Below are 20,166 nucleotides of genomic sequence, written 5' to 3' on the forward strand. Positions count from 1 at the left end.
TGTCTACAGATCAAATGCCAAACTGAAGAGAACTGCCAGGGTGTATTGGTCCATTGGTACGTCAAGGGAGAGAGAGTGAGATTGACAGATACAGTGATTTGGATTTTGAGCGGCCAGTGCGAACTGGGAGCAGGCATCACAAGGGAGAGAGGAAGAGAAGAGGAAGAGGGGGTCAGCTAGGTGGGTTATGAAAGCAGTGCATCCTTTAGTGAAACATGCACTAAATGTCAATTCATATCTGTGTATAGCTTCACGGATGAGATTTACTGCAGTGGGCCTTTTTCTCATAGATTTCTTAAAATACAAACCAGCTATAAGGAACTACTCTGAGTCTGTTACATACAAACTAAGGTACGTGAACATTTGCAGTAATTATGTTTTATAATTAATCAAATTTGTTACATGACAGGTCATCATTTACATTTAATGACATAAGGGTTCAGAAGAAATTAACTAACTATTATTAAACAAACAAACTATTATTAGTTAATGAACAACTATTAAACTTGTGGAATTAGAATCACCATTGCATTTCTATAAAATAATGACCTTATTAATGGACTTGCCAAATAATGTGTTTCTGCTAAAAGTTTCCAAGTAATATTGAGTGAGCAAATTGACTGAATTTGGCAGAACATTTTCATTGTCTTTATCGATATTAGCTTTTTTTCAGTTAGCCTCTAAAAGGCGACCCCGCTGTAACAGAAGTGAAAGAAACTACAGAAGAGATGGTGGGGTGCCTGAAAACTTTGGGATACCTTTTACTTCTCTCTTGTGTCTCATCGACTGAATCCCGCATTCTGAAATTTGTTGTTGCCGTAAGTCTTTTCAGTTCTGCTTTACTCTTCTGGGATTTGTTTTAAAATGTTTCAGGAAATCCTGATAGATTCAACACTTGGTTTATGCTTGAAGGGAAAATATGTAAATAAGATGATCAATAATCATATTGTATTTTATGTCTGATGTAGGAGCCATTAAACCAATCAATCAAGCTTAATTTAACCCAATTTTAGCCCCGTTTATACCTGGTTCTAACATGTGTCCTTTGTCCCAATCTTGTCCACATTCTGATTGTGCCCACATTTTAAGACAGGTGTAGGTGATTAAAATATGTATTATTTGCTGATTGTGATCCGATCTTCCTGACCACCTCCGGAGGGACTAGGATATCTGGTCACAACGGGGACACAGTAATCGGATAAGAGACACATTTTAATACCACGTGTGGATGCGACGACTAATATGTGGGCACAATCGGAAACTGGATAAGATTAGGACATAGGACACGTTAGCACCAGGTATAAAAGATACTTCTGCATATCACATAAGAATATAACACACATGACTTGTGTAAGGTACTGTAGCTCTGTACATATGACATAAAACATATGACTGGCGTAAGGTATTTCGTCATGGCGATCGATCCCCCATTGAGTCGTTTCCCACGGACCCTCACGGTGAGGAAGTGTGGGCACAAGGCTTCGGGCAGCTAACTGAGGTACAGAAATTTGAGTATGCAATGACAATTATATTTCCAAAAACATATCCCTTTGCCTATATTTTCACTCTGAATGTGCCTGTAACTTCTTCTACAACTATAAGCTTAAGCAAGCACACACATTTTCTTTAGAAAAAGTTGAAGGAGTCTGTCATGAAATGTTAGATAATCCTGTACCGTAGCAAAAACAAGCAATATTATCACACTTCACGGTAATATCTCCTAAATCTTCTCCGTAGAAGTTCTTACTTGACCTAGGCTGTTGTGTGAGGTATAAGCTTTCTCTCGTCTTTTTTTGGCTCACTTGGCTCAGTTGGGGATGAGACAGCAGTTTGACTTTGGCAGGTTTCTAAAGAGACGCTATGGACACTTCCTCAGTGAAGACTACAACAGCAAAGAGGTGCGTTACTGGAGCCCAAACATGTACATATTACACAGGAGAGAAATTGCATTGTTTACCATATGTGCTATTTGTGCATTTGAGTCTTGGCAAATCTATTTTGGGCTATACGTCTGGGTTCTTTGGAGCATATGACCACACAATATCCATGTGTGGTACTTAGTGCCTGTAATGTCTGTTATGGTGTAGGCTAATGAGAATGACTCATGTTGATGACATCATCACCCCGGCCTCATAACATGATGTAACATGTGGGCTAATCTCGCCTGATCTCGTCACTGTGCATTAGACTGCATGCATGTTGTTTGGCTCTGTTTGCCCCGAGGCAGTTCGCATCGTACTGGCATTACAACAACGATCTGATTTCCCTCTTCCAGTCGCTCTCTTTCTCTTCCTGTCGTTTTCTCCCTTTTTCTCTTTACTCCATTCTATCTCTTTATCTTTTTCTCTCTCGTCCCCGTCTCTCTCTCCCTTTTTCCCTCCCTCCGTCCATAAAGTAGCAATTACCACCAAAATAACAACTTTCCTAATTCGCTGTCGCTAACGATTTGTTGTCACACTCAAGTTTCAGCTCGTGCTGTACCTTTCCTGTCCCCTGTCATGTCACATCCGAATTCAAGCAAGCTTTATCGGCATCACAGGAAAAGCCAATGTTGTCAAAATGATTTACAGTGTGCAATCACTTCACATAGGATGACAGAAAAGGGAAAAGCACATTTTAAGTAGAACATATTAATTGTTAATACAGTAAAGCTTTGTTCCATTATGCACACCGGCAAACCACTTACTGTACAGTGGAGTAGTTTTTGGGACATGCATTCTCTAAGTGGTATGCTGGTATAGACATAGGAACCTAAGCTTTACTTCTTCCCCTCCACACAGGTGTACGTGCGGAGCACAGACTATGACCGCACTCTAATGAGTGCCCAGGCTAACCTGGCTGGGCTGTTCCCCCCAAACAGACGCCCCCCTCCCCTCACGCCCCAGTTACCATGGCGGCCCATTCCAGTGCACACTGTCACCAGAGCACAGGATAAGGTAGGCGGGCGCAGGGCTCTAAACTTGCGACCAAATATTGTCCTGTGCGACTAGGAGTTTTATTTTGGGAGCACTGAGCGACTATGAAAACATCTGTAATGATAAGGCTTCACTGTACCATTTGTTTCTCTGAGCCCTAGAGAAACAAGTGAGAGCAGATTCATTCGGGTCATGGTTTCACCATTACTACAGCGAAAACGGCGCGCTTCTAACCCAACCAGGGTCAAAAGATCTGCTCAATATTATCGGCGCAACATTTTCATCTTCCTACGGCAGATCCATCGCAAGCTGGCCTCTAGATGGAAGAACCATAACAGAGCAAAAAAGACAGGTCGAGGAATGGTAACGTATGGCGGATGGTTGGAAATGGCGGCGAGTAATGTGGACGAAGTAGAGGAAATTGAGACAAGGTTGGAGAAGCAACAGCTGTGCTGGAATGCGATCAATATGGGGGACCGTTCTGATAATATGGAGTGGGAGGATGAGGGTCAAGGATCTGAATGGTCTGTAGAGGAAAGACATAGGAAGAAGAGAGATCATGATACTGAAAGCAGCGGAGCGTCTAGTCTGCAAAGCATAAAGAGGGCCAAGTAGGAAGCAAGAGTAATAATGTGTTGGAGTGGAAAGTTGTGATGGTGTTTGATGAGACCACAGGGCCTCATTTACACCCTATCCGATTAACCAATGCCATAGAGATAGGTGAAGTCAAACCAGCCTGGTTCATTGGAAATGGTAGAGTGATAATATTTTGTGGTAGCCAGGCTCAGCAAGGCAAGATTCTGTAATGGAAAGCTTAATGGGAAGAAGATTAAAAGCCATGTCCCTGATGCTTATGCTAGGTCGAGGGGAGTCATCACTGGGGTCCCAATATCTATGTCCATAGATGATATTAAAGAAAATGTGAAGGGAGGCAGAGTGATTGAGGCCAAAAGGTAGATCAGTAGGAAAGAGGGTCAAAGAAATGAAAGCTTATCAGTGATGCTGAGGGTTGAGAAGGTCTTGACTGGAAAAGTACAGATAGTATTCCTTAGTTTCAATGTCAGAGAATTTGTCTCATCCCCAATGCAGTGTTTTAAATGCCAAAGAATGGGACATGTAGTTGTTCCGTGTAAAGGAAAGAAAATATGTGCCAAGTGTTACATTCGTTGTATGAAGGAGCGGACCAAAGCGCAGCGTGTGTGTCGTTCCACATCTTTATTTATCTGTGAAACTATGCAAGACATACAATAAACTAATAAACAAAAACAACAAACCGTGACGAAGAGTTGCAACATACACTAACTCAAAATGGTCTCCCACAAACACTAGTGGGAAAACAACAACTTAAATATGCTCCCCAATTAGAGACAACGATGACCAGCTGCCTCTAATTGGGAATCATTCAAAAATCCCAACATAGAAAAAAGAAACTAGAACCAACATAGAAATAAATAAGCTAGACAAAACCCCCCAGTCACGCCCTGACCTACTCTACCATAGAAAAATACAAGCTCTCTATGGTCAGGATGTGACAGTACCCCCCCCCAAAGGTGCGGACTCCGGCCGCAAAACCTGAAACCAAAAGGGAGAGTTAGGGGGGGTGTCTAATGTTGGTGGTGGCTTTGGTGCAGGACGAGGAACCTTCTCATCCCGCGGGTCCTCCCGCATTGGAGGCGGTTCTAGTGCAGGACGAAGAACCCTCTCATCCTGCGAACCCGCCAGCATCGGTGGAGGCTCTGGACCGCAGACCGTCGCTGGAGACTCTGGACCACAGACCGTCGCTGGAGACTCTGGACCACAGACCGTCATTAGAGACTCTGGACAGGAGGCTCTGGGCTGAGGACCGTCTCAGGAGGCTCCAGGCTGTGGACTGTCTCAGGAGGCTCCGAGCTGTGGACCGTCTCAGGAGGCTCCGGGCTGTAGGCCATCTCAGGATGTTCCGGACTGTAGGCCGTCTCACGAGGTTCCGGACTGTAGGCCGTCTCAGGAGGTTCTGGACTGTGAACTGACGCTGGAAGCTCTGGACTGGGAACTGTCGCCGGAAGCTCTGGACTGGGAACTGTCGCCGGAAGCTCTGGACTGGGAACTGTTGCTGGAAGCTCTGGAACAGGAAGGCGCACTGGAGGCCTGATGCGTGGGGCTGGCACAGGTGGCGCCAGACTGGTAACACGCACCTCAGGGCGAGTGCAGAGAGCAGGCACAGGACACACTGGACTGGGCAGGTGCACTGGAGGCCTAGTGTGTGGAGCCGGGACAGGTGGCACCAGACTGGTGACACGCACTTCAGGGTGAGTGCGAGGAGCAGACACAGGACGCACTGGACTGAGGACACGCTCGATTGCGGCTGCAATCACACACTACTAACAGAGATACTTTTGAGGAGATTGGAAACTCCATTGAAATCGTATTAATGCGATTGTGTACATTGCCATGCGTCGTCAATGAGCCGCGAGGTGCATTCTGGGCTATTCTACGACAAGAAAAGATCTTCTTCAAGGAGTGAATGGGGGTCAATTGGGCGCTAGTTTAAAAACCCAACATTAGCATGAATTCCGTGAACAAGAAGTACAACATTACAAGTCTTTTCCGAGATGTAAGATAACTTGTTTTCTGTAACATCGTATAGCTTTGGAATCATGACATTATGTACTTTCGATAAAAATAGTCAGGTTTCTTGACTCATACCCTGACTTTGAGAAGGGATTGCGTGACGATTATTTTAGCAACTACGTGAAGCAGCATGACAACGTGAACGCGATTGTTCGACAATCTACTGGGTGGGGCATTATACGGTCCTCCATTTATCGCCCAATGGGATTCCTAGCTCCTCCTTTCACTAATAGCGCTGCTCTTAATCGCAAACCTGACATTTTTAAAGAGAAAGTGAATAATTTTCAATGTAATGCATCGCAATATGAAAATAGTGCTTTTACACAATGTAGAAACCAAATATTCCACAATTTTCTTTGTAATTTTAATGACAGGTATTTATATCAACATTTTAGCTTTTATAATAAACAAATGTATTTCCTGTGTTACATATTTTTAGGGCACAAAAGTATCTTGAATTAATATAGGCCGCATACAGTATATCTTAATCAATTAAAAAAAAAAAAAATTCTGGTGCTCCTAAATTTCATGTGGTGTTCCTAACTTTTTAAAGTTGGGAGCACCAGTGCTATCAATGAATTTGTTTCATTTAGAGCCCTGGGCTGGCGGCTGGCTGGCATAGACAAACATGCCCACACACTCACACATCATCCATTAAATCAGCTGTATGAATCTATCCAGTAGACCTGGGCTCAAAATAGTGTTTGTTTTCTTTCAAAAACTTTAGCTGTGCTCGATTGAGCTTGCCTGGTTACATTGAAACCAATGAAATAGTCCCAGAAGTGTAAACCCATCCCATCTGAAGTATTTGGAAAAAAATAAAGACTAGTTTGAATCAAGATATATTGGTTTTGTTGGAGCCTGATGTGGAACTCAATATCACTACGCCCATTTGAGATGTGAGCATGGACCTTCATGTCCATTTCCCTGACCAATAGGCCATTTGGCAGTGAGATGGCGTTAAAAACAAAAGAAAGGGCCACTAATAAAGCAAAGCTGTAAACCGAGTTTACATGGGTTTTAGGAGAAGAGGAAGAGGAATTTGACAGAGGAATAAAAGTTGTTGTTTTGTCTTGGATTTCACAAGCTGTTGAAGTCCCCAAGCAAACACTGCCCCAGGTTTAGAGAGCTGATGGGGGAGACGTTTGACAGCCAACACTACCGGAGAGTTCTCAAGTCTCACCAGGTAAGTCTCAGAAGAGTTGTCAAGGTAACACATCAAATCATAAAGCCTATGACGCTTCATACATCTTAATTGGACCAGTTTTGTCACAGGAGTAAAATAATCCTGCTGCAGGAGGATTTTATTTTTGTATTTTTTCACTGATAATTTATGACGGAAATTAGCTTTGATAGGCTACAGTAGGCTATTTCGGATACACTATGTTGTAGTAGAGACCATTATATATTTGTGTTATTCAAGCAATAAGGCCCGAGGGGGTGTGGTATACAGCCTGTTCTTACGCACGACGCAACGCAGAGTGCCTGGATACAGACCTTAGACGTGGTATATTGGCCATATACCACAAACCCCTAAGTTTCCTTATTGCTATTATAAACTGGTTACCAACGTAATTAGAGCAGTAAAAATAAATGTTTTGTCATACGCGTGGTATACGGTCTGATATACCACGTCTGTCAGCCAATCAGCATTCAGGGCTTGAACCACCCAGTTTATAATAAGCTATATACAATGACAGTTGTTGATGTGTATGGCTGCATTTCAGATACATTGTTGTACATTTTAATGTGGCAGTAGTAGGACCTACAGCAGTAGGACATTTATTCTGTCTGGTGATTTAGTGTTTGAGCGAGCAAGAGAGAAAGAAAACTACAGGTTTTCAGAGAATGTACAGTCGTGGCCAAAAGTTTTGAGAATGACACAAATATTAATTTTCACAAAGTCTGCTGCCTCAGTTTGTATGATGGCAATTTGCATATACTCCAGAATGTTATGGAGAGTGATCAGATGAATTGCAATTAATTGCAAAGTCCCTCTTTGCCATGTAAATGAACTGAATCCCCAAAAAACATTTCCACTGCATTTCAGCCCTGCCACAAAAGGACCCACTGACATCATGTCAGTGATTCTCTCGTTAACACAGGTGTGAGTGTTGATGAGGACAAGGCTGGAGATTACTCTGTCATGCTGATTGAGTTCGAATAACAGGCTGGAAACTTCAAAAGGTGCTTGGAATCATTGTTCTTCCTCTGTCAACCATGGTTACCTGCAAGGAAACACATGCCGTCATCATTGCTTTGCACAAAAAGGGCTTCACAGGCAAGGATATTGCTGCCAGTAAGATTGCACCTAAATCAACCATTTATTGGATCATCAATAACTTCAAGGAGAGCGGTTCAATTGTTGTGAAGAAGGCTTCAGGGCGCCCAAGAAAGTCCAGCAAGTGCCAGGACCGTCTCCTAAAGTTGATTCAGCTGCGGGATTGGTGCACCACCAGTACAGAGCTTTCTCAGGAATGGTAGCAGGCAGGTGTGAGTGCATCTGCACGCACAGTGAGGCGAAGACTTTTGGAGGATGGCCTGGTGTCAAGAAGGGGAGCAAAGAAGCCACTTCTCTCCAGGAAAAACATCAGGGACAGACTGATATTCTGCAAAAGGTACAGGGATTGGACTGCTGAGGACTGGGGTAAAGTCATTTTCCCTTTCCGATTGTTTGGGGCATCCGGAAAAAAGCTTGTCCGGAGAAGACAAGGTGAGCGCTACCATCAGTCCTGTGCCATGCCAACAATAAAGCATCCTGAGACCATTCATGTGTGGGGTTGCTTCTCAGCCAAAGGAGTGGGCTCACTCACAAGTTTGCCTAAGAACATGCCAGCCGTGAATAAAGAATGGTACCAACACATCCTCCGAGAGCAACTTCTCCCAACCATCCAGGAACAGGTTTGTGACGAACAATGCCTTTTCCAGCATGATGGAGCACCTTGCCATAAGGCAAAAGTGATAACTAAGTGGCTCGGGGAACAAAACATCGATATTTTGGGTCCATAGCAAGGAAACTCCCCAGACCTTAATCCCATTGAGAACTTGTGGTCAATCCTCAAGAGGCGGGTGGACAAACAAAAACCCACAAATTCTGACAAACTCCAAGCATTGATTATGCAAGAATGGGCTGCCATCAGTCAGGATGTGGCCCAGAAGTTAATTGACAGCATGCCAGGGCAGATTGCAGAGGTCTTGAAAAAGAAGGGTCAACACTGCAAATATTGACTCTTTGCATCAACTTCATGCAATTGTCAATAAGAGCCTTTGACACTTATGAAATGCTTGCAATTATACTTCAGTAGTCCATAGTAACATCTGACAAAAATATCTAGAGACACTGAAGCAGCAAACTTAGTGGAAATTAATATTTGTGTCATTCTCAAAACCTTTGGCCACGACTGTATGTAAATAATGAGGAAAATTCTCAGTGGCAACAGAGTGATCAATATATATATATATATATATATATATATATATATATATATATATATATATATATATATATTTATCTTTATTTAACAAGGCAAGTCAGTTAAGAACAAATTATTATTTACAATGACGGCCTACCCCGGCAAAAGCCGGACGATGCTGGGCCAGTTGTGCACCACCCTATGGGACTCCCAATGACGGCCGGATGTGATACAGCCTGGATTCAAACCAGGGACTGCTGCGCCACTTGGAAGTTTTAAAAATTAAGATACTACACCTGTAGTAGACATGACATAACATGTTCAGACCTGTGTCAAATGCATAGTAGTATGTCAAATACTTTCAAATACTCTGCACTTGATTGAGTTTGTCCAAATAGAATAGCCCCAAAGGGAAAAACTCCAAGGTTATCGAACACACCTCAATCGCTTTCACTAGTTTTTTTATGTTGTTATTGTTAATGTTTCTTTTTGTTGTTCTGTCTAGTCATTTCAAGTCCTATCCTGTCATAGATGGGCCTTGAGCAATATGTCGCAGCAATGAAACCCTTTTCCTCACAACCCTGTCCCTATTCATCTTGTCTTGTGAATTCATTTTGACTCACTTGCTACATGTGTTTGTTATTCAAAGACTGAATTATTGTTTCATTCCAGTAGGTTATTAGTTGTCACAAAGGCCTTGTTAGTTATTTCGGTGTGACATCAGGTCCTCAGTGATTTCCTCGCTCACAGTTTTCTCCTTCATCTTCCAAAAAGCTGCTTGGTGCAATTTCTCTCACATTCTCAGAGCTGTTAATTAATGACAGGATTGAATTATATTGAGAATTAAAATGAAAAGGCTTTAATTAACTGAATCCCATCCTGATTCCTATTATGGAGATGTCTGGCTTTTGATGGAGGCGTCCTTGGTACTCTTTACCACCCTCTGGTGAGAAGATGGAGTATCTGAACATTTTTGTCACCCTGGGTTCATCTTAATAGTCACAAGTGGCTTCCTCTTGTCTCGTTTTATGTTTATCTGAAAAGCAGGTGAAAGGTTAATGGGCATAAAGACATAATATGTAGAAATCGCTCCCCATTAGCTGGTTGCTAAAATTCTGTCATGTTCGCCTAATTTCAGTTGATGTGACAAAACAAGTGTAGAGAATCATTAAACAATCTAAACTGCTGTGAAATATATTTTCTAAAATAAAAAATACCGTATTTTGAGATGATTCAAGCTGGTGTACAAAACGAAAAGTAAAAAGATGCAAAACCGAAACTTAAACATACGTTATAAAGGTTTTGTATAATTTCAGCCAGTAGTTGAAAAGTAGCGCTCATGAGCCAAAACGTATGATGTGTTATGAATTCCAATTCATACAACATGTAAGTCCAAAAGATCCCGTTCAATCTCATTAAGGACGGGAAGCATAGAAATAGCTCACATATTGCCTTCAATGAGAATGACAGATCTACAACTCACATTTCTATCTGAATTTGGTTGGGTCACCCACAAAGCTACATACTGGACCTAGAATGATGACCTATCACTACGTACTGACAGTAATCAAGACTTGTATTCATGTATTTTGCATCAGTGTAGATGAAGGGAAGGAAACAAGGAGAGGATGTCGCTTTAGACTATTGAGAACCTTCCCCTGAGTCATTTTCTCTCAACTAAGCACTGGTTATAAAAAAAACCTTGGTACAGTGCCCTTATTTGACTAGATTTACGGTTTTAATAATCAACTGTTTATGGAAGCAAAAAACTAATGTGTGACGGGGAGGCAGGGTAGTCTAGTGGTTAGAGTGTTGGGCTAGTAACCGAAACGTTGCAAGTTTGAATCCCCGAGCTGACAAGGTACAAATCTGTCGTTCTGCCCCTGAACAAGGCAGTTAAACTGTTCCTATGCCGTCATTGAAAATAATACTTTTTTCTTAACTGACTTGCATAGTTAAATAAAGGTAAAACAAATATGTGACCAAGTGATTTCTTTTAGGAATCCATCAGGCGCAATAATAAAATTGACTGACTGGAATTTTAAAAAAAATCGTATAAGATGAACATCTTCCCACAGCGATTTATACAGGAGCTCTCCAACCACACTGGGTACCCTGTGTCTAGGCTGCTGGGCAGGAATTCCATCTGGAGGGTCTACGACACTCTCTCCTGTCAGGTACTGGACTATTGGATGTAGCTCTCTGCATACACACTCTGACTCTGAAATAAATACTACGCCACATGTAGGGTTTCCCCTCTAGGGTTAGTTGCAGGTCCCCTTCGAAGGGATCTACGTCCCAAATGGCACCCTCTTCCCTTTATAGGCCACTTGCTTTGTGAAGGGCCCGTAGGGCTCTGGTCAAAAGTAGTGCACTGTAGGGAATAGTGTGCCATTTGGGATGCATACATAGACTTGCTTGAAATCCAATAAACTCACGTTTCCTTCATGTTGTCCGTGCCACTGTGTAACTTTCAGTCATTGCACTAATGCTGGTTAGCATTGGCTTACGAAACTACCTCTAACTTCCTACTGTTCAGTCGTGTGGTCAGGTGCCACAAAAAGGAAAATTGCTTCCATTGGTTCAGAACAGGGCGGCACGGCTGGCCTTTGGATGTACACAGAGAGCTAATATTAGTAATATGCATGTCAATCTCTCCTGGCTCAAAGTGGAGGAGAGATTGACTTCATCACTACTTGTATTTATGAGAGGTATTGACAGGTTGAATGCACCGAGCTGTCTGTTTGAACTACTGGCACACAGCTCAGACATCCATGCATACACCACAAGACATGCCACCAGAGGTTTCTTCACAGTCCCCAAATCCAGAACAGACTATGGGAGGTGCACAGTACTAAACTCTATTTCACACCAAGTCATTCATGCAAGCATTTAAAATAGATTTAAAAAAACAGATTAAAAAACACTTTATGGAACAGCGGGGACTGTGAAGCAACACAAACATAGGCACAGACGCATGCATACAAACATACATACACACACGATAACATACGCACTATGCACACACGTACACATGGATTTTGTACTGTATATATGTGGTAGTGGTGGAGTAGGGGCCTGAGGGCACACAGTCTGTGAATGTATTGTAATGTTTTTAAAAATGTATAAACTGCCTTCATTTTACTAGACCCTAGGAAGAGTAGCTGCTGCCTTGGGGATCCATAATAAATACAAAAATACAAATACAAATACTGCACAGAGACATAAAAATTGCATCCATGAGTTCATATGACTCTGCATCCTGCCTCACTCATTATATAGGCAGGACGCTTCCCCACCCTTCCCCTGCCTACCTCTCTTGCAAGTTGCCCTGTGTCAAATAGTTTGGCTTCTATTGGTTTCAATTGACAACTTTGATGCCAGAAAGCCTGGATGTTACTCTTTGGGCTTTTGTGCCCCGCCTGGGAACAAACAGTATAGGGGAAACACTGCCAAGTGATCATCTCGGCAGTTGGGCTTGATGAATCACTCAATAGCTCATTGAAATGAATAATATGGTCATATTTATAGTAATACACATTCGCACCAGTGAAAAGTGTACATCCATCATCTGTTATTTTCAGAGATGGATATAAATAGAAAGACTTATACAAACCGTGAAATACAGGTTGCATGCAAAATGGGACCCTATTCCCAATATTGTGTACTAATTTTGACAAGAGTCCTATGTGCCCTAGTGCACTTTAAAGGGAATAGGGTGCCATTTGGGATGCAGACACAATAATTACACGGGTACAGGCTTGGTCGTGACTCATGTGTTGGAGAAGATTGCGCTTCAAACAGAACGATGCTAACGGTTGTCTTTGTACCCTGGTTAGAGGAATCACAACCTGTCCACCCCTGGCTGGGCCACACAGGAAGTCCTCAACACTCTACAGGAAATATCCTCCTTTGAGGTCATGTTCAGCGTCGTCACTCACAAGAGAAAGGAAAAGGCCAGGCTCTCAGGAGGTGAGAGGTTAGAGTTCAGAAGGTGTCAGAGGTCATGTGGGTTGTAGAAGAGTTGAAGTAATGTTGCTTTGATGTTGTGGGTTGAGAGTTGAAAATAAGTTGAAGTGACGTTGAGTTAATGTTGTGACTGTGGACTGAGAGGTTGCTCATGCTGAGTGGATGAAATATCCCTTGGATTGTGAGTTGGTCTGAATGTTATGTTAATGAGTTGGATTATGCCAACAGTTTGTTTGTTTGTGTGTATGTCACTCTGATTGTTTTTATAATGTTGATGGTTTGTTTATTGTTTAGGGGTTCTGTTGAATGCCATCCTGAGGAATTTCTCCAAGGCAATGGAGCAAGGGAGCACGCTCAAGTTCATCATGTATTCAGCAGTTAGTGAACACCGCTGGCACACACATACACACCCACATGCATACATGTACACTCACACTTCATATTATGCAATCTGACATCTAGCATGTCTCCGTATTCATATTTACACATTCACAAGCACATCCACGCGTGACCAAACACAATGTTAATGCTTTGTGATTATGCAATTTATGCGACACAATTCATTCTGTGTTCTAACGTGCACATCTCTCTCTCTAGCATGACTCCACCCTCATCACTCTCCAGGCTGCCCTAGACATTTACAATGGTCTTCTTCCTCCTTATGCTGCCTGTCAGCTCTTTGAGTTCTACCAAGAGGATGATGGGTAATGTAGTTTTAGTTGTGATACCTCCAGAAATGATCATATGTACAAGGCTAATGTGTTAGAGCATTAAACTGTACAAGTTATTTGGTTTAAAGCTGCAATATGTAACTTATTGGGTGACCTGAAAAAATTCACATAGTCATTCACATTAAAAGCAAGTCCAAGAAGCGCTATATCTGTTCTATGTGCGCTATTTTTATGCTTCCTGTGCTTAAGTTTCATATTTGCATCTCTTAATTTCGGTTTTGTACACCAGCTTCAAACAGCTGAAAATACAATATTTTTGCTTATTGAAAAGATATTGCACAGTGGTTTAGAAGGTACAATGATTTTTTTTACACTATACATTGCTTGTTTTGTCACGTAAACATTTGGTGAACTATTAGAATTTTAGCAACCAGGAAATGTCTGAGCGATTTCTGCACATTGCACCTTTAAATGACAACTGAATGGTATGCGAGATTTGAAATTAGTATTCTGTGTGAACTATTCCAGGTCCTATTCCCTTGACTTGCATTACCGTAATGACTCATCCCGTGATCCCTACCCGACCCCTGTGCCTGGCTGTGAGACAACTCCGTGCCCTCTGAACTCATTCACTGACCTGGTTAAAGATGTCATCTCTACGGACTGGGACGCCGAGTGTGGGCTCAAACCATCATGGTCCAGCACAGGTATGAAAGGTAGTCCATATTGTCCTAATGGTTCAAAGGTTTTGCTTTGTTACTTTTGCTTATTGGAGCTCATTTTTCTGTCATTCTATACACCAGAATGTCCATAAATATTGCCACAGATACTGTAAGTATAAGTAAACATAACGCTTAACTCGGAAACTGCCACTGCTCATTGAAACCGGACTCTAAGACTGAAATCTTTTAAATCGGATTACTTATCTTCATTGCATCTCTCCTGACTTTTGCAAGGTGTCATTGCGGCGCTTGCAGTGGCAGTAGCTATCCTGACAATGTCGCTGTTGGCCAGCATAGCTGTGTTGATTCACCAGAGGAGAAACCTGTACTCCAGGGAGGGGTAGTAAGGCTCTCCAGGCTTGAAAAAGTCTTCCTAAAACAACATGGAGGCGTTTGGAGAGGACAGGGCAATACATCAATACTTATAGGCCTACTATCTCTGAGATTAAAATGGAAATAATCCATACAATGACCTTGTGAATTTTGTTCTCTTGTGAAATATTGTACTGTTTTGTATTGTATTGTATTGAGTTCCTATTGGATTTTGTTCTATTTAGCAGAATGTCAAGTCATCTTAGGTCTTTGTGGAGTGATTTGGCTTTTATAATATTTAGAAAATGATTGAATTAGTTGTCTCCTTGACTTTTTCCACATTTTGTTGCCTGAATTTAAAATGGATTACATTAAGATTTAGTTGTCACACACAATACCCCATAATGTCAATGTGGAATTATGTTTTTCAATTTTTTTACGAATTAATTAAAAATCAAAAGCTGAAACGTCTTGAGTCAATAAGTCGTCAATTACCTCGACACCGGTGCCCCCGCACATTGACTCTGTACCGGCACCCCCTGTATATAGCCTCGCTATTGTTATTTTACTGCTGCTCTTTAATGATTTGTTACTTTTATCTCTTACTATTTTTTGTTGGTATTTTCTTAAAACTGCGTTGTTGGTTCAGGGCTTGTAAGTAAGCATTTCACTGTAAGGTCTACACCGGTTGCATTCGGTGCATGTGACAAATACAATTTGATTTGATTTATTCAACCCCTTTGTTATAGCAAGCCTAAATAAGTTCAGGAGTAAAAATGTGCTTAAAGTTACATAATAAGTCGCATGGACTCACTCTGTGTGCAATAATAGTGTTTAACATGATTTTGAATGACTACCTCATCTCTATACCCCACACATAAAATTAGAGGTAAGGTCCCTCAGTCGATTCAACCACAACGACCAGGGAGGTTTTCCAATGCCTCGCAAAGAAGGGCACCTATTGGTAGATGGGTAAAAATAAAAAGCAGACATTGAATATATCCCCTTGAGTATTTTGAAGTTATTAATTATGCTTTGGGTGGTGTTCCCAGTCACTACAAATATACAGACATCCTTCCTTACTCAGTTGCCAGAGAGGAAAGAAAGTGCTCATGAATTTCACCATGAGGCCAATGGAAACTTTAAAACAGTTACAGAGCTTAATGGCTGTGATAGGAGAAAACTGAGGATGGATCAAAAACATTGTTGTAACTCTACAATACTAACCTAATTGACAGAGTGAAAAGAAGGAAGCCTGTACAGAATACAAGTATTCCAACACATGCATCCTGTTTGCAACAAGGCACTAAATGAACACTGCAAAAAATGAGACAAAGCAATTAACTTTTTGTCCTGAATACAAAGTATTATGTTTGGGGCAAATCTAATACCACACATTACTGACTACATTTCTCCATATTTTCAAACATAGTGGTGGCTGCATCATGTTATGGGTATGCTTGTAATCATTAAAGACTGGGGAGTTTTTCAGGATAAAAAAATAAACAGAATGGAGGTAAGCACAGACAAAATCCTAGAGGAAAACCTGGTTCAGTCTGCTTTCCACCAGACACTGGGCGATGAATTCATCTTTCAGCAGGACAATAACCTAAAACTCAAGGCTACATCTACAGTGGAGTTGCTTATCAAGGAGACAGTTAATGTTCCTGAGTGGCCGAGTTACAGCTTTGACTTAAATCTACATGAAAATATATGGCAAGACCTGAAAATTGTTGTCTAGCAATGATCAACAACCAATTTGATAGTGTTTGAAGAATTTTGAAAACTATAATGGGCAAACGTCGCACAATCCAGGTGTGGAAAGCTTTTAGAGACTTGCCCAGATGTGCAATGTAGTTAAACAAGCGTGCTGAATATTCTGATTCTATGTATTTTCTATCTACTACTCTGATTCCACAAAAATATAAAATATGCTCAAGAGGAAATAAAGACAGCCAAAACACCCAAAACTTCAAGTATATTTTATTTCAATGCATGCTTCAAAACCTACTGAAACATTGTGAATGTTTTGTGAACATTCTGTAGCTCATTTCTCGTCTCCATCTTCCTTGTCCTTGAGAGCTATGAGAAGATGAGAAAATGACAGTGGTTGCAAAGGAACATTCAGGTGCTGTTCATACTGCATGGTCAATATACTTCAGATAATGTACACCATAGAACCTAATTAAAAACGAAGACATTTAATCAATCCATCAATCATATGAAAAAAGTTGTATTTTTGAACCCATGGTGTTATTTCCATTACAATGACTATCATTCTACGATTGTGGAATGATATTGAATATATCTTTCCCCTATCCCTGTTTCGCTCTCCCAATCCTTTCCTCCATACCCCTCCTCTCAATCCCTCCCTCTCTACATACTTTGTATCTCCAGCTTGCACTCCACTTTCTCTCTCTCCTTTCATCCATCCTTTTCTCTATCCTTCCCTCCTTCCCCCGGCACCTCTCTCCGTACCTCATATCTCCATCTGGCACTCCCTCTCTCTCATCCCTTTCTCCCGCCCTACGCCCACCACCCCTCTCCTTCCCTCCGCCCTCCCTCGCTCCACACTTCCTATCTTTAGCTTGCACTGCACCTTATCTCTCTCCAATCCCTCCCCCTCCCAAACCCTCTCTCTATACCTCACTTCGCCATCTTTTTTTCCTCCCTCAATCCGTTTCCCCATCCCTGTACTCCACCCCCACTCTCCCTCCACCTCCCATCCCCCCTGTCCCTCTCCATCCATACCTCGTACGAGTAGGGTGCACTCCACGACGTCCTCCCCCAAAGAGTTGATGGCCTTGCAGGTGAACTTGCCCCCGTCATACTGACTGGGCTTGCGGATGTTCAGGGTCAAAACCCCCTGGTTGTTCTGCATCAGGAACCTAGGGTTCTCGTCCAGGGGAATCTTATTCCTCAACCACCTGATCTTAGGCTAAGTGGGAGCCAAAGAGAGACTTGTGTCAGTGGCTTCATGACAAGTATGCGACCTTAATGGCCTTCAATGTAATAAAAATCAAGGGGAAGGACTTAACAAAAATAAGGTAACACTTTATAAAATCTGTCATGAGTAAGCCATTTGAAATGCTTGTAAATGTCTAGAAATGCGTAGGTATAGACAGTGCATTCAGAAACGATTCAGACCCCTTCCCTTTTTCCACATTACAGCCTTATTTACGTTACAGCCTTATTCGAAAATGGATTGGAAAAAAATGTGTTCCTCATCAATCTACATACCATATCCCATAATGACAAAGCGAACACAGGTTTTTAGATTTTTTATGTTGCAAAAACAGAAATATCTTAGAGGTCCAAGACAGCATTGTTTCGATGTACAGATCTGGGGAAGGGTATGAAAAAATGTCTGCAGCATTGAAGGTCCCTAAGAACACAGTGGCCTCCATCACTCTTAAATGGAAGAAGTTTGGAACCAGCAAGACTCTTCCTGGAGCTGCCCGCCCGGCCAAACTGAGCAATCGGGGAGAAGGGCCTTGGTCAGGGAGGTGACCAAGAACCCAATGGTCACTCTGACAGAGCTCCAGAGTTCCTCTGTGGAGATGGGAGAACCTTCCAGAATGACAACCATTTCTGCAGCACTCCACAAATCAGGCCTTTATGGTAGAGTGGCTAGACAGAAGCCATTCCTCATTAAAAGGCACATGACAGCCCGCTTGGAATTTGCCAAAAGGCACCTAAAGGACTCTCAGACCATGAGAAACAAGACTCTTTGGTCTGATGAAACCAAGATTTAACTTTTTGGCCTGAATGCCAAGCATCACGTCTGGAGGAAACCTGGCACCATCCCTATGCTGAAGCATGGTGGTAGCAGCATCATGCTGTGGGGATGTTTTTCAGCGGCAGAGAGAGTATGAACAGAGAGGGAAATATGAACAGAGAGATTCTTGATGAAAACCTGCTCCAGAGCACCCAGGGCCTCAGACTGGGGCGAAGGTTCACCTTCCAAAAGGACAATGACCCTAAGCACACAGCCAAGACAACGCAGGAGTGGCGTTAGGACAAGTCTCTGAATTTCCTAGAGTGGCCCAGCCAGAGCCCAGACTTGAACCTGATCGAACATCTCTGGAGAGACCTGAAAATAGCTGTGAAGCAACGCTCCCCATCCACCTAACAGAGCTTGAGAGGATCTGGAGAGAAGAATGGGAGAAACTCCCCAAATACAGGTGTTCCAAGCTTGTAGCTTCATACCGAAGAAGACTCGAGGCTGTAATCACTGCCAAAGGTTCTTCAACAAAGTAATGAGTAAAGGGTCTGAATATTTTTGTAAATGTGATATTTCTGTTTTTATTTTTATTACATTTGCAAAAAATTCCATTGTCATTATGGGATGTTGTGTGTAGATTGATGAGATTTCTGAGATTTTAAACCCATTTTAGAAAAAGGCCGTAACGTAACAAAATGTGGAAATAGACAAGAGGTCTGAATACTTTCCGAATGCACTATAAATCCCTCTATGAATATTCAGAAATGTGCATATATGAATTTACCATACAGTATATTAAATAATATTTCTGGTTGGTTAACATTGTTTTTTATTGAATTCACTGTAATGTGCATTCATGACGATGAAAGAATACTGAATATGTATACACATCCTTTCAGGTCAGTGGCCATGAAGATGATCACAAGGTAATTGGTGACATTTAGGACAGAGCCACAATTTCTCCCCCCCCTGCACCTACAGTTAGAGTATTGGGACTGCTTGTCCCAAAAGACATACCTTGGGGAAGCCCCTGACAGCACAGCTGATGGCGGTACTGTAGCCTGCCACCACAGACCTGTCAAGCAGAGGCTGTATGAACTTGGGGGCGCTTTGCATATCCTTCTCCTTGAATGGAGGTGGGTTGTACTCCAATCCTGAAGGAAAGGAAAGGGAGGTTATTATACAGTCAATTAATACTGTAATGGATGCCTCTGTTAAAATACTGTAGGCATTGAAGATACTATAGGCCTTGTTGACATAAGGTATGTAAGTATGTACAGCACACACACACACGCGCGCGCACGCGCGTACACACAGACATACCCACCTATCTTAGGTATGATGGCTGTGTCCTTGCTTAGGCAGAAATCCTCACTCTTTCCAACGAGGTTCTCGCTGAAGACACGGAACATGTACTCATTTCCCATGATCAGGTCTGAGGCTGTGCAGTTTGTCCTCCTGTTGTGCTCGTAGATAGTGAACCATTCCTAGAGAGAGAAAGATAGAGAGAGAGGGATGGGGTGGGGGGGAGAAAGAGAGCGAGAGAGAGAGAGAGGGGGGAGAAAGAGAGAGAGAGAGAGAGAGCGAGAGAGGGGTGGGCGGGAGAGAGAGAGGGGGAGAAAGAGAGAGAGAGAGTGAGAGAGAGAGAGGGGGTGGGGGGGGGAGAAAGAGAGAGAGAGGTGGGGGGAGAAAGAGAGAGAGAGAGAGAGAGGGGTGGGGGGGGGAGAAAGAGAGAGAGAGAGAGAGAGAGAGAGGGGGTGGGGGGGGGAGAGAGAGAGGGAGAGAGAGGGGGGGAGAGAGAGTAGAGAGAGAGAGAGAGAAGAGAGGGTT

General features: G+C 42.5%; 2 protein-coding genes across 4 annotated transcripts in view; one reads left to right on the forward strand and one right to left on the reverse strand.

Moving 5' to 3' along the window:
* The first annotated feature begins 309 nt into the window (after positions 1 to 309).
* Positions 310 to 14,980, forward strand: LOC115160180 (testicular acid phosphatase homolog). The gene is made up of 11 exons (XM_029710566.1): positions 310 to 351; positions 663 to 818; positions 1,812 to 1,898; positions 2,781 to 2,936; positions 6,613 to 6,711; positions 11,017 to 11,115; positions 12,778 to 12,910; positions 13,202 to 13,284; positions 13,505 to 13,611; positions 14,107 to 14,285; positions 14,535 to 14,980. The coding sequence occupies exons 2-11, from the start codon at positions 729 to 731 to the stop codon at positions 14,642 to 14,644; spliced, it is 1,143 nt and encodes a 380-aa protein (XP_029566426.1). The 5' UTR covers positions 310 to 351; positions 663 to 728; the 3' UTR covers positions 14,645 to 14,980.
* A 1,599-nt stretch (positions 14,981 to 16,579) lies between these two features.
* LOC115160218 (myosin-binding protein C, fast-type) overlaps positions 16,580 to 20,166 on the reverse strand; it is a gene marked incomplete in the record, with an annotated part of 51,498 nt that continues 47,911 nt past the window's right edge. For all 3 annotated transcript variants that reach the window (XM_029710621.1, XM_029710617.1, XM_029710611.1), the window contains 4 exon segments: positions 16,580 to 16,694; positions 17,364 to 17,550; positions 19,354 to 19,490; positions 19,664 to 19,823. In XM_029710621.1, coding sequence (XP_029566481.1) covers positions 16,660 to 16,694; positions 17,364 to 17,550; positions 19,354 to 19,490; positions 19,664 to 19,823 — 519 coding nt within the window.

The sequence above is a fragment of the Salmo trutta genome, chromosome 2 (assembly GCF_901001165.1).
Source record: "Salmo trutta chromosome 2, fSalTru1.1, whole genome shotgun sequence".
Taxonomy (NCBI): domain Eukaryota; kingdom Metazoa; phylum Chordata; class Actinopteri; order Salmoniformes; family Salmonidae; genus Salmo; species Salmo trutta.